At 48.9% G+C, this 12,429-nt stretch overlaps 1 protein-coding gene across 4 annotated transcripts in view; it reads left to right on the top strand.

Annotated features, from left to right (window-relative positions):
- TNS3 (tensin 3) overlaps positions 1 to 12,429 on the top strand; it is a 201,800-nt gene that overhangs the window by 33,077 nt on the left and 156,294 nt on the right. For 3 of the 4 annotated variants that reach the window (XM_032305044.1, XM_032305045.1, XM_032305043.1), the window contains exons 1-2: positions 185 to 277; positions 8,389 to 8,497. In XM_032305044.1, the coding sequence (XP_032160935.1) occupies positions 200 to 277; positions 8,389 to 8,497 (187 nt within the window). In that variant the 5' untranslated portion in view covers positions 185 to 199. Of the gene's footprint in view, positions 1 to 184; positions 278 to 8,388; positions 8,498 to 12,429 lie in introns of those variants that run through there. The other variant, XM_032305050.1, reaches the window with a different exon arrangement.

Below are 12,429 nucleotides of genomic sequence, written 5' to 3'. Positions count from 1 at the left end.
GTAGAGAGGACGGTAGAGAGGATTTGGGAGGTGCCGGCTGCGTCCTTTCGGGTCTCTGGGGTCGAACTTTGCCCTGGACTTCCAGGCGCCGGGGCCCAGGAGGCATCTCAGCCGGGCTGTGCCGCGGGAGAGGGGCCAGTGCCCGCTGCGACCATCCTCACTTGGCCAGGCCGGGTTCTCCGCTGGTGTCCAAGCGGCCATGCGGCTGCGCGCCCTGACCTCGGGGCCGCCTGGAGGGTGCGCGCGCGGGGCCCGGGCGCGCCGGCACCGGCACCAGGTGAGTGGGTGCGGGGGCGCGGGTCTCTCTGAGCCTGACGCAGGGGCACGGGGCTCAAAGAGGGGAGCTGGCGGGCTCGGAGCTGGGGGTGGGGATCGGGGCGGGGGCGGGGCGCTGGGGTTCTCCAAAAGGAGCGCTTTTGGGTCAGTGCGCGCGCGCGTCCTTGTGCCCACGTGTGTCCGCGAACCCTTGTCTGCGCGTGCTCTGAGCCCTTGTCTGTGCATATTCGCGCGTGTTTCTGTGCACGCGCGTGAGTACTTTGTGTGCGCCAGCGCAGGGGAGGCGGAGAGGGAGAGAGGGGAAGCAGGGAAGCGGGCCTTTGCCTGGTGGGAGGTGGACGCCCTGATGAGCACAGGAACCTGTGGGAGACAGTTCAGGGTTAACTTTCTAATACAACTGCCTTTCGAAAGGGCTTCATTGGACTCATTTTCTGGAATGGAAGTAGGACACTGGTCCTTGATGCACTAGGGGTGCAGCCCAGATTTCTTTCAAACGGAAAGGGCCCCTAGCTTTGTCATGTTGGGATGCGGGCATGTTGCGGTGGTACAAGTTCACCAGGCCACGTTGCAGTCAGGGGTCCACGGAACCGTCCTCCACCGCGTTTGAATTAAACGGAGCAGATTCCCCGCCTGGCTCTCGCAGCCTTTTCTCTGAGCCTAATAATTAGGCATTTATTACTTTCTTTTCCCTCAGAAACTTTTCTAAGATTCTGGGAAATGAGAAATCAAAGTGTCACACCACTTCTGTCGCCTCGAATTCTGATAACTAGTTTAATGGGCAGATGCTATGACTGTGGAGCTTGGGGACAAGGTGTGGTGTGGGGATGGTGACTGGACGCCTGTGTCCTCTGGCTGCCAAAGGGTGGAGACCTCTGTGGGCGTCATCCCAGAGGTTTAGGGTCTACTCTGGCCATGGAGGAAGGTTTGGTGGCCCTTTAACTTCAGGGTCAAGTTGATTTGTGTTCTTGCCCCAGGGTCTGCTCCCGGGGATGCTGCCTTCTGGTTTCCCAGGTACCAGAACTCATGCCTGAATCCTCTTTCCCTGGGAGGTGGTCGCTGCTGATTTAGCCTTTGTGTGGGTCACCGTGTTGCTCGTGTTGCTACTGTAGCATTAGCCCAGAGAACCCCCAGAGAGCTGTGTGCAGTTTTGCATCTGGAGAGGAGAGCTGAGCAGAGCTGTTCCCTCCCACGCTCACGTGGAGCTAAAACTTGCTCAATTTTGGCGAGATTTTTTGTTCTAAAAAGAGACCTTCCAATCAAGACCAGCACTAATTACCGGGTAACCCTCCGGGAGTCCTTGTGGAACAGGCAGCCCTGCCCGCTGCCCTTCCAACTGTCTCCTCCTAACAATTAAATGCAATTTAGATTCCTGAACTGAGCCTGCTGAATGCTGCAGCGTGGAACACCACCACCCCCCCCCCCACCCCCCCCCCCCCCCCCCCCCCCCCCCCCCCCCCCGCCAAGCGCTCTGGGGCCCCACCTCTGGGGCAAAACGAGCAAAACGAAAGCGCAGGATCAGGTGAGAACAAAGGCCGCCTAATCCCGCCGGCTCATTTCACAGTGGAGACACTCCGTACAGATGAAGCGTAGCAGCTGTTATTACACTATCTGGGGCGAGGAACCTCGGGGATGCGCCCGGGACCCGCGACTGGGGATGGGACTGGTTTCAGCGTGCCCCGCCCCCTCCTCCCCAACCACAGCACCTCTGCTGTTTACCCTCCAGCCTTCTAGCTGCGGCCCAGTGGGCACCAGCGGGCAAGAAAACCGCAGGAACACAGTGCTTCTTTCTCCCTGGTTGGAATAAAGGTATTTGGGAGGAATAAAAGGTCACACTGTCCCCGGTTGGCCCGCAGACTAGGGCCAATTCATTCCCTTAACAAATGTTAATTGAGGGCCGGAGGTTCTCTGCCTGCCAGGCGCTGTGCAGAGGGGCTCAGAGACTCATGCATGAGAGCCCTGTGTCCTGCCTCCGGGCCCTCGCAGTGCAGCAGTGGACAGAAGGCCCATAAACAAGTAACCCACACATGAGGTGGGGACGTAGGCTCCAACTGGGGCATTGCCGTGAGGACTGCATTTTCAGCTGTTTGAATGGCTGCTCCTGTCTGGGCACAAGCCGGGCGGAGACGGGGTCTGAGCCCACAGACTCTAACTTTGGCTCTGTGGTTTCTGTTTCGCATCCTCCCATCCGTGTTTGTGGGTCCGCGGTTGTTATGGTTACGGGACAGGAGGGCCCTGCCAAGGTCCTGAGCTGCTCGAGAGGAGCACTGCTGTCCCTCCCTCGCAGGCACCATGTGCAGGAACAGGAGCCTCGCTCCAGAAGTTTAGTCTCTTGCAAAGACCTGCGGCGAACGGATGTATGGGGATGCGCTCACAGCCCCTTGTGTTGATGGAGGTTCCTTGCCGTCTAGTCCCTTACGTAGTGGCTGCTCCCAGTCCGGGCTGCAGTTGGGATCACGGGGTGAGTTTTGGGAAAAAAAAATGTATTCTAGCCTCACCTCCAGATGATCTGTTTTAACTGGTCTGGGCGGGGTTTTGAGAGTGTGGTTTCAGAAGCTGACCAAGAGATGCCCATAGGCTGCTCCTTTGTACACATGGTATATATAGCGTTTGGTCCTCTACCATAGTTTTGTTCATAGGTTGGAGGGGAAGGTATGCTCTGTGTCCCCAAGTCCCTAGTAACTTTGCCTCCTTAGATGGGTTTGACAAGATAAGAAAAACACCATGAGATGCCTAATGATATGACGAGACTTTGGAGGAACTGGAAATGGTCAGATGGGACGTGGGGGAGACTAGGACTAGAGCTGGTCAGGTGGAAAGCCATTAAGCTGCCTGTGCTCCAGGAAGCTCAAATAGCAGGGAAAATGGGAACAGCTCGAACAGCTGTTGACATTGGAATCGCCCCCCCACCCCCGCCAGTTCCAGTCCCTTGTAAGGCCAGTTGGGGACGGTAGCTGTGAGTGATCAGTTATGTCTGCTATAGGTCAGGGAGTGAGGACTTGGGGTCTGGATACTTAGCAAATTGTGTACTTAAACATGTGCAAACTTCAAAGTTGTTTTGGGAGTTCTGAGTGCTTTGACTGTAAACCTGAATTTTAGAATCATTTGCTGCTGGGATTTCCATTCAGATGGTGTGGAATCTGTCCATTTTATGAAAGAAACTGCATCTTGACTATAGCGGAGTCTTATCATCCATGAACATGGTATATCCCTCTGCCTCTGTAGGTCTTCCTCACTTTATGGAATGATTTGTGTTTTTTTACTTTATAGGTCTTTCACATTTTTTGTTAGATTGATTCCTAAGGATTTAATATATTTTTTAAAAAGACGTTATTTATTTATTTGACAGAGAGAGACACAGCGGGAAAGGGAGCACAAGCAGGGGGAGTGGGAGAGGGAGAAGCAGGTTTCCCGAGGAGCAGGAAGCCAGATGTGGGGCTTGATCCCAGGACCTGGGATCATGACCTGAGCCAAAGGCAGACACTTAATGACTGAGCCACCCAAGCACCCTAGATTTAGTATTTTTGATGATCCTGTAAATGGTGATGTCCTTTGAATTTCAGTTTCTGAATGTTCATTGCTAAGAGGTAGAATTACATTTTATACGGTCATTGAGCTCCCATCTTTCAGCTTTGCTGAACTCATTTGTTCTAGAGCTTTTTTCTACATTTCATGAATTTTTTTTGTTTGTTTTTAAAGACAGCGGTGTCGGGGCACCTGGGTGGCTCAGTGAGTTAAAGCCTCTGCCTTCAGCTCAGGTCATGATCCCAGGGTCCTGGGATCAAGCCCCACATTGGGCTATCTGCTCAGCAGGGAGCCTGCTTCCTCCTCTCTCTGCCTGCCTCTCTGCCTACTTGTAATCTTGGTCTGTGAAATAAATAAATAAAATCTTAAAGGAAAAAAAAAAAAAAGACTGGTATCATCAGTGACTAAAGACAATTTTACTTCTTTCTCTTCAAACTGGATACCTATTATTTATTTTCTTGCCTAATTACATTGATGAGACCCTCTAAGACAGTGTTAAATAGAAATGTTGATTGCAGACATCTTTGCCTTGTTCTGGAGCTTAAAGGGAAAGCATTCAGTCTATTGTCCTTAAATTGGGGTTTATGATAGATTTTTACCAAGTTGAGGAAGTCTTTCTCTATTTTGATTTGAGAGTGTTTATCAGGAAATGGATGTTGGATTTTGTTAGAGTTTTTTTTCCCCCGATTAATTGAAAGATTGTGTAGGTTTCTCTTTTATTTTATTGATTATTTTTTATGTTAAACCATTTTTGCTTCCCTGGGATAAATCCTGTTTGCTACAATGTATTATTTAAGTGTGTTTAATTTCTAAATACTTGGGGGATTTTACAAGGATTTTTTTTTGATGGTTTCTAATATAACCCCACTGTGGCCAGAGAACATATTTAGTATGGTTTGAATACTTTTAAATTTATGTGGACTTGTTTTATATCCCAGGCTGTGGTCTGCCTCAGTATGGACATTACATATGCACTTGAATAGGTTGTGTATTCTGTTGCTATAGGTCTGATGTTCTGTCAGTGTCAATTAGTTCAAGTCTTTTGAGAATGTTACCTATCTTTAGTTAGGTATCTTTGGTTAAATCAAATCTTACCTATCTTTGGTTATTTCCTGTGATAATTATCAATTGTTATTATTGAAAAAAATAAGCATTAGTGATTGGGAAGGGGTATATTAGCTTGCTGGCACTGCCATAACAAAATGCCAGACAGGGGACTTAAACAATAGAAATTTATTTTCTTGCAGTTCTGGAGGCTAGAAGTCCAAGATCAAGGTGTTGACAGGCTTTGTTTTTCCCAAGGTCTTTTCCTTGATTTGTAGATGGCTACCTTCTCAGTGAGTCCTCTTCAAATGGACTTTCTTTGGTGTGCAATCTCCCCACCCCCCAGGTATCTCTTCCTCTTCTTGTAAGGGTACCAGTCCTACTGGATTAGGATCCCACCCTGACCTTATTTGACCTTAATTACCTCTTTAAAGGCCCCATCTCTACATACAGTCATATTGGGAGTTAAAACATCAACATAAGAATTTCATGGGGACATGGTTCAGCCTAAAAGAGGGATAAATAAGTTTCTGACCATATTTACACATTTGCCTCTCTCTATGTCTTTGCAATTCTTTCATTTCTTGCTTTATGTATTTTGAGGGTATTGTTAGTAGGTGCATACAGTTTTAGGATTGTATGTTCTTTTGATGCATATACCCTCTTATCATTATGAAATCCCTTTCCATATCATTGGTAGCATTCTTTGATCTGGAGTCAACTTTGTCTGATACTAATATAGCCACTCCAGCTTTCCTTTAACATCATCCTTGTGTATTTTTTCTGTCTTTTTTGTTTCTAAAGGAATATAATCTGGCAATCTTTGCCTTTTAATTAGGGCACTTAAACTATTTACATAATGTGATCATTAATATAGTGAGGTTTAAGTCTATCATCTTGCTATTTGTTTTCTGTTTCTGTCACCTAGTTTTTGCTCTACTTTCTTTTTTGCCATGTTTAGATTAATTGAAGTTTTATTTTACTTTTATTTTTAATGTTTTAAAGATCTTATTTTAAAATAATCTCTACACCCAACATGGAGCTTGAACCCATGACCGTGAGATCAAGAGTCCTGTGCTCCACTGACTGAGCCAGGCAGGTACCCCTAGATTAGTCGAACTTTTAAGAAGTAATTTCATTTTATCTGTTTTGTTGGATTATTACCTGTCACTCATTATTTTAGGAGTTGCTTTGGGGTTTATAATGCATCTCTCTCGTTTATCACAGCTTGCTTCACAGGATAGTATATAATCTAATGAAAAGTACAAGAGCCTTGCAGTAGAATGCTTACATTTCTCTTTTCCTGGGCATTGTGCTCATAAATTTTACTTTTATGTTTGTTGAACCTCATGTTACATCGTTAGTAGTTTTTGCTTCAAAAGTTAACTATTTTGTAGTGAGTTTTTAATCTTAAAAGAAAACTGCATGTATTTATCCACATACTTGCCATTTCTGGCACCATTCTTTCTGTGTAAAGCTGTCTTTCCAGTTGTGATCATTTCCTTTGTGCTCTGACTGTGTTTAACTCATCTCGTAGTGTATGTCAGCTGGTGATGAAGTATTTTGGCTTTTGCATATTGCAAGAATTTTAAAATTCACTTTAATTTTTGAATGCTGTGTTTGCTGGGTCCAAAATTTTAGCTTGGCAGAATTTCTCTTCACACCCTGTATCTCTCTATGGTTTTCTCCCTGCCTTTACTTTTCATGAGAAATCTGTGATTGTGTGTATAGGTTGGTCTTCTTCTTAATGTGGCTTTTCCTCCTCTCTGGGCGCATTTATGATTTTCTGTGTATCACTGGGTTTGGACAGTGTGATTATCATGTGTGTTGGCATCATTTCTGCCACATTTTTTGTACTTGGGATTTGTGGAGTCTTTACTCTATGGGTTAATAGTTTCACTCTGATTTTGGAAAGCTTTTAAGTATTATATTTTCAGTGATCCTCCCATCCCCTCTTCACAGAGACCTCAATTACACATGTGTTGGGCTGCTTGAACTTTCCCACAGCTCACTGATGCTCTGTCCATTGATCTATGTGTTTACTTAGGTGGTCCCTCTTTCTGGGCCTTATTTTGGGCAGTTTGTACTGCGACGTGCACGTACACCACACACGTGCTCATCAGTGCCCGGCTGAACATTTTGGAGGGCCCTTGTGCTCCTCATAGGGGTTCCAAGCATCCCTGTTCTGTGGTGCTGTGGCGAGTGAACTCTTGCTGCCCTCCTCTGCCTGGGTGCTTAGCGCTGTCTCCTCTATTCCAGGTAGTACACTGGTCCCCTTCCTTCTGTGTATCCTTCTGAGATGCAAGAATCTGGGGCAGTCATGGAGCTCACCTCCCTGTTTTCCAGTCTCTGAGAAACTAGATAGAGTGGTTTGCCTGTTCGTGAACATCCTATAAATAGTCATCACAGTATGCCTCTGTGTTGGAGCTCTTTCGCTCAGTGTGGTAACACTTGATGCTCACTCGTTATGAGTAGCATGTAATGGTAGCAAGCTCTTGTGTGTCCCTGAACAGTGGTCCGGCGTAGGAATATATCACAGTTTGTTCATCCTGTCTCCTTTTGATGGGCATTTGGGTTATTTCTGTTTGGGGCACTTTTCAATAAGGTAGCTCTTCCCATTCTTACACAAGAATTTGTGGGCATATATATTTGCTTCTGTGGAGTGTCTCTCAGAGTGGAATTGCTGAGTCACAGTGTTGGTGTAGCTCTAAAAACATCTGTAAGAAACTACAGTGGTATCATTAGTTTCCCATTCTGGCCAACAGTAATCTTCCAGGGGGCTGTGCTTGCTTCGAATGGTCAGTACAGGCCTCAGTGGATCGTCACGCTGGGAGAATACACTGCCGAATGTCACCAGTTGGGTAGAATGATGGGGGTTTGGTTTCTAAGGCAAATTGAATTTTTGTGAGATGACCAGATACAGCTGTGAACCTTGACCCTGCAGACTGGGGTTTGGTAGATGAGGGGCTCAGGTATCCCCAGTACCCACGCATGTCGTGAACTCTGTGCTATGCCGGGTTTAGGGGGGAACCGCGTATCTTAACGTGCTGGTCTCCTATGACGGCTTCTCTGTCTGCAGAAGTGCACTTGGAGAGGCCCAGGGGCCGGGAGGATCCGTCACCGGCTTCCTCCGAACACCGTTGTGCTATTTGCTGAGTGTTGCTTCCAGAGGAAGCATTAAGGTTCAGGGAATGGCTGTGGATTACTGTGTCATGGAGTCGGTGGAAGATTATATGTGATCACATTATCAGCATTGATCAGTGCAGCACTCCCAGCCCTCTTCACCCATTTAAAGGGGGATTTGCAAGCGGTGTGTGGGGGGTGGGGGTGGGGAAAGGGCACTGAGAATGCTGACTGGGCATCTGAGCTCCCCTGGGGAATCCCAGCTCTGGCTGGATGGCTTCTTGTCCTTCTCTGTGGAGTGGGTGAAGTTCCTGTTTTAGCTCTTACCAAACTCTGCTAGATGCTGACTTTCCTGAAAGAGAAGAGAAAAAGCAAACAAACAATGAATCGTGGGGCTGACAGTTTCTCCCTTTGCTTTTCCAGCCAGAAGAGTTAACGAGTCTGCACAGTTTTAAGAACAAAGTCTTTAAGAAACCCCAGGTCTGCGGGGTTTGCAAGCAGATTATCGACAGCCAAGGGATCGCATGCAGAGGTGAGCACCGTTTCTCATTTCCTTGCTAATAAAACCAAAATGCAGCAGACACACAAACAAAAACCAAAATGGAAAGCTGCTTTCGGGAGTTTCCAAAAGTTAAATCATGGAATTCCCCTTTGGAGCCGGTGTTTACCCCCCCTCATACTGGGGCAGGGATCCACTGTATTTACCCAGATTCGCTGGGGAGGGAACTTTTGGGGAGGGAGCAAAGCTGCTGGCATGGGTGAGGGGCAGCAGTGAGCAGCTGTGATGTGCCCTCCCTCCACGATGGGGGTCCTGACTCAGTTATCCCATCTTGTGCTCTGACCTCTCAGTGAGTTTAGAACCAAGAGCTCTGCAGCTTGGAGGCAGGGCAGACCCTCCAGCCTGGCATCAGGGCTCTGATGCTCAAGCCCCAGGTTGGTTGTGTGCTGGTGCAGTGATGAATCTGGGTAGTGGGCTGGTGAGAACAACGTTGCTTGTATCCCTGGAGCCCTAGAATCCCGGTTGGGGGCCGTGGGTCCATGTTGCAGAGCACAGGTAGGTTGGTGACTGGGGCCCGGAGGAGGCATGGGGCCTGCCCTGTGGTGTCCTCTCTTTGGTGGGGTGTCCCCAGCAGGCTTCTGTGGTATTGCTACTGCCTTTCGGCTCCCCTTTCTCCCTGAGGGACCCTGGTCTTCAGTCTCTGTGGGTTGCTTTGGGGAGGGGCTGCGGGGGAGGAGGGTCAGACTTCCCTGTGGGGAGGGGGAGACCTGGGCCACTCAGGGTCTCTCTTGCAGGTAAAGGGCCTGAGTGTGGGAGGGCTGGTGTGTTTGCTTCTCGGAAGGGCCCTATGTCATTCCTGCTGATGGTGCTTCCGGAGCCATGAGCATGTCACCACCTCTGTCAGTCCCTCCTGCCACGGTGTCTGGGGGTGGGGAGCTGCTGGGGATGCCCTCCCCATGTGACCCCCTTTTCTGTCCATGGGCCCCTCTCCCTTCTCTCTGGGGGCAGCCTGATGGGGCCTGGGGGGCTTCCCGTCACCTGGCCCCTGCGAACTGTAGCGCGGGCTGGAGAGGTCTTGTATGGTGGGATCTAGTGCTCTTGTCTTAAGGGATCACTGTGATGGCTCCAAACGTGACTGTGTGATGGGCACCCCTGTGACACTGTCAGGAGAAGAAGGCCTGTGGAAGGAACAGTCTCACTGGGATCAGAACAGGAGACTTGAGGTATCTCCCCTGCCCCCCAGTGTGGGCATGTGAGGGCAGGTGTGGGCATGCTGCTCCCAGAGCTGGAGTTTAGAGCCTGGCAGTGTCACCCTGGGTGTAGACGGGGCCCGGCAAGATCCTCGTGGGTGACTGTGATTGGCTGCTCAGAGGATACTGTAGCCCTTCCTTGGTTCTTTTCCCTGCCCCCGATGAAATGGAGTTAATTTCTGTAGTCTCTTCCTTTCGTCAGTAAACTATAGAGACTATGCAAAGCCACCATGAGTAGTTTTGTTTCCTGTGATCTATACATGTCACATGCAGCTGCGTGTTGAACCCATGTACATGCTGCCTGGAGACAATGAGGCATGCCCCGACATACGTGGTCTAAGTGGTCATGCACACCGGCTCTGTGAGGTTGTGGTGAGGGGCCTTTTCTTTGGTTCATTTCCGGAGAAGCGGTAGGTATGCTGGAGCTGAGCAAGGATGGTGGAGCCGGGCAGCTGGGGTTCCCATTCTGTTTCTCTGTGCTTGAATTTTCCTTTAGTTACTGTGAATAACAGATTAAGTGCATGAGGAACACACAGGGCATTGACTGGATCATGAAAGTGTCCAGTAGTCTTAGAGATGATGGTGGTGATGTTGGTGATGATGACGTTGATGATGATGATGATGATGATGGTGATGGTGAAGATGATGGTGGTGATGGTGATGGTGGTGATGGTGGTGATGGTGATGGTGATGATGATAATGGTGATGATGATGGTGGTGATGATGATGATGGTGATGGTGGTGCTGGTGGTGATGATGATGATGGTGATGATGGTGATGGTGATGATGATGATGGTGATGGTGATGATGGTGGTGATGGTGATGATGATGATGGTGATGGAGATGATGGTGGTGATGGTGATGATGGTGGTGATGGTGATGATGATGATGGTGATGATGATGGTGGTGATGATGGTGATGGTGATGATGATGATGGTGATGGTGGTGCTGGTGGTGATGATGATGATGGTGATGATGGTGATGGTGATGATGATGACGATGATGGTGAGGAGGAAGAAGATGCTGCTGCTGGTGATGTTGGTGATGACGGTGGTGACCTTGATGATAGTGTTGGTGATAATGCTGGTGGTGGTGGTGTTGACAGCGATATGATGATGGTGCTCCAGGTGGTGATGGTAGAGAAAGGTGGGGGTGTGTTCTGTGACTCATGCTCCCATTTGTGCTATTCCTTTTCTGGCTCCTTCAAGTCCCTTACTTTCATATTTAACCTCCTGATTTACCTCATATTTCATATGTAGCAAGAGTAGGAGAAAAATCTTCATTTTTATGAAGCTGGGATGCTTGGCATAAAGGCTTTCTTATCGCTGATTCTGGAACCTTACAGGAAAAGACCAAGATGGCAGTGAGGGTGGTGATATGGTTAAGTGTCTGCTTGTGGCTCACCTCGTGCCATCCAGAACCCTGCTGATGCCACCCCAGCTCTGTGCCCTTGCCACCAGTTAGGGCTCTGTGATAACCTATTCTCACTGCTCCACCAGGTTCCCTTGGGTGGTTTGAAGTAATGATGCTTTCAAGTTGTCACTGATGATGCTTTTATGAACCCAACCTGGTCATACTTTAGGTGAGGCAGCAGGAGGCCGTGGTGCAGGTTTTCTCTGTGTTCTGGTACTGAGTGGGTGTTGAGAGATGTGAGTTCAGGGAGATTTTGGCCCCCAGAGGGAGATGGTCTTGGAGGGTGCAGGGTCAGACCAAGCAGAAGTGATCCCGTTGCAAAGGGTTTGCTTGGATCTCATTGTGGAATAGGACAGAACAGACTGGAATGGAAAAGTGACAGAGAATGAAGGAATGCTGCATTGAGGGACCCTCTAGGGAGGAGCCTGAGGAGGTGAAGGTTGAGAAAGGGAGCAACAAGGAGGTCAGAGGAAAGTAGAATGAGGGAGTTTTGTAAGGAAGATCTGGTGATGACTTTTCCCCTTCAGTAAACAAACTGTGTGTTAAGCACTTCCTAAAATGAGAGGATGAGAAAGCTGTGCCCCGTGTGTGAGGAGCTCACGCTCTGAGTTGGGGGGTAGGTCTGTCTGTGAGGGGCACATGGTCTGAGGGAGGAGTCCTGTCAGTGAGGCGGCACTCATAGTCTGAGGGGGAAGACCCGTCTGTGAGGAGGGACTCATAGGCTGAGGAAGGAGACCCATCTGTGAGAGGTCTGTCACGGTCTGAAGGGGACATCCTCTCTGGGAGGGCCTCATAGTCTGAAGGGGGAGTCCTGTCTGTGAGAACATCATGGTCCACAGAATACTAAGTGATTATTGATGAAGACTTGGGTAGATGGCAGATTGGGAGGTACACGTGGTAGGTGCTTGCTTTGTGCCAGACGCTGTGTTACAGCCCTAGGTCATGGTGGCAGTTAGGACCAAGAAGGCAACTGAGAGAGCAGCATGGCTGAGCAGTGACTGTTAGGGCAGGCTACCCTGTGCTGGGGCGTCTGGTCCCTTCCTGTCAGTGTAGCCAGTTACTGGGAACCCAGAGAAGCTGGTGAACCTGAGTGTAGATGAGCAAGAAGCCGGGAAGCAAGGGTTCATCTCTCCCTTGGTAAATATGTGCGGAGTGTTGTATAAAAGCTTCCGACGGGCCTAGATTCCCAAGGCTCCTGTGGACATTTGGAAGAATAGCAGTTCCAAGACAACATGTAAAAATGTCTGGTGCTATAGAGCCAGAATCTCTGGACCGTGGCTGGAGCGGCGGGAGCCAGGATTC

This window comes from Mustela erminea, chromosome 11, assembly GCF_009829155.1.
Source record: "Mustela erminea isolate mMusErm1 chromosome 11, mMusErm1.Pri, whole genome shotgun sequence".
Classification (NCBI taxonomy): Eukaryota; Metazoa; Chordata; class Mammalia; order Carnivora; family Mustelidae; genus Mustela; species Mustela erminea.
This window is presented reverse-complemented; position numbering and strand designations above follow the sequence as displayed.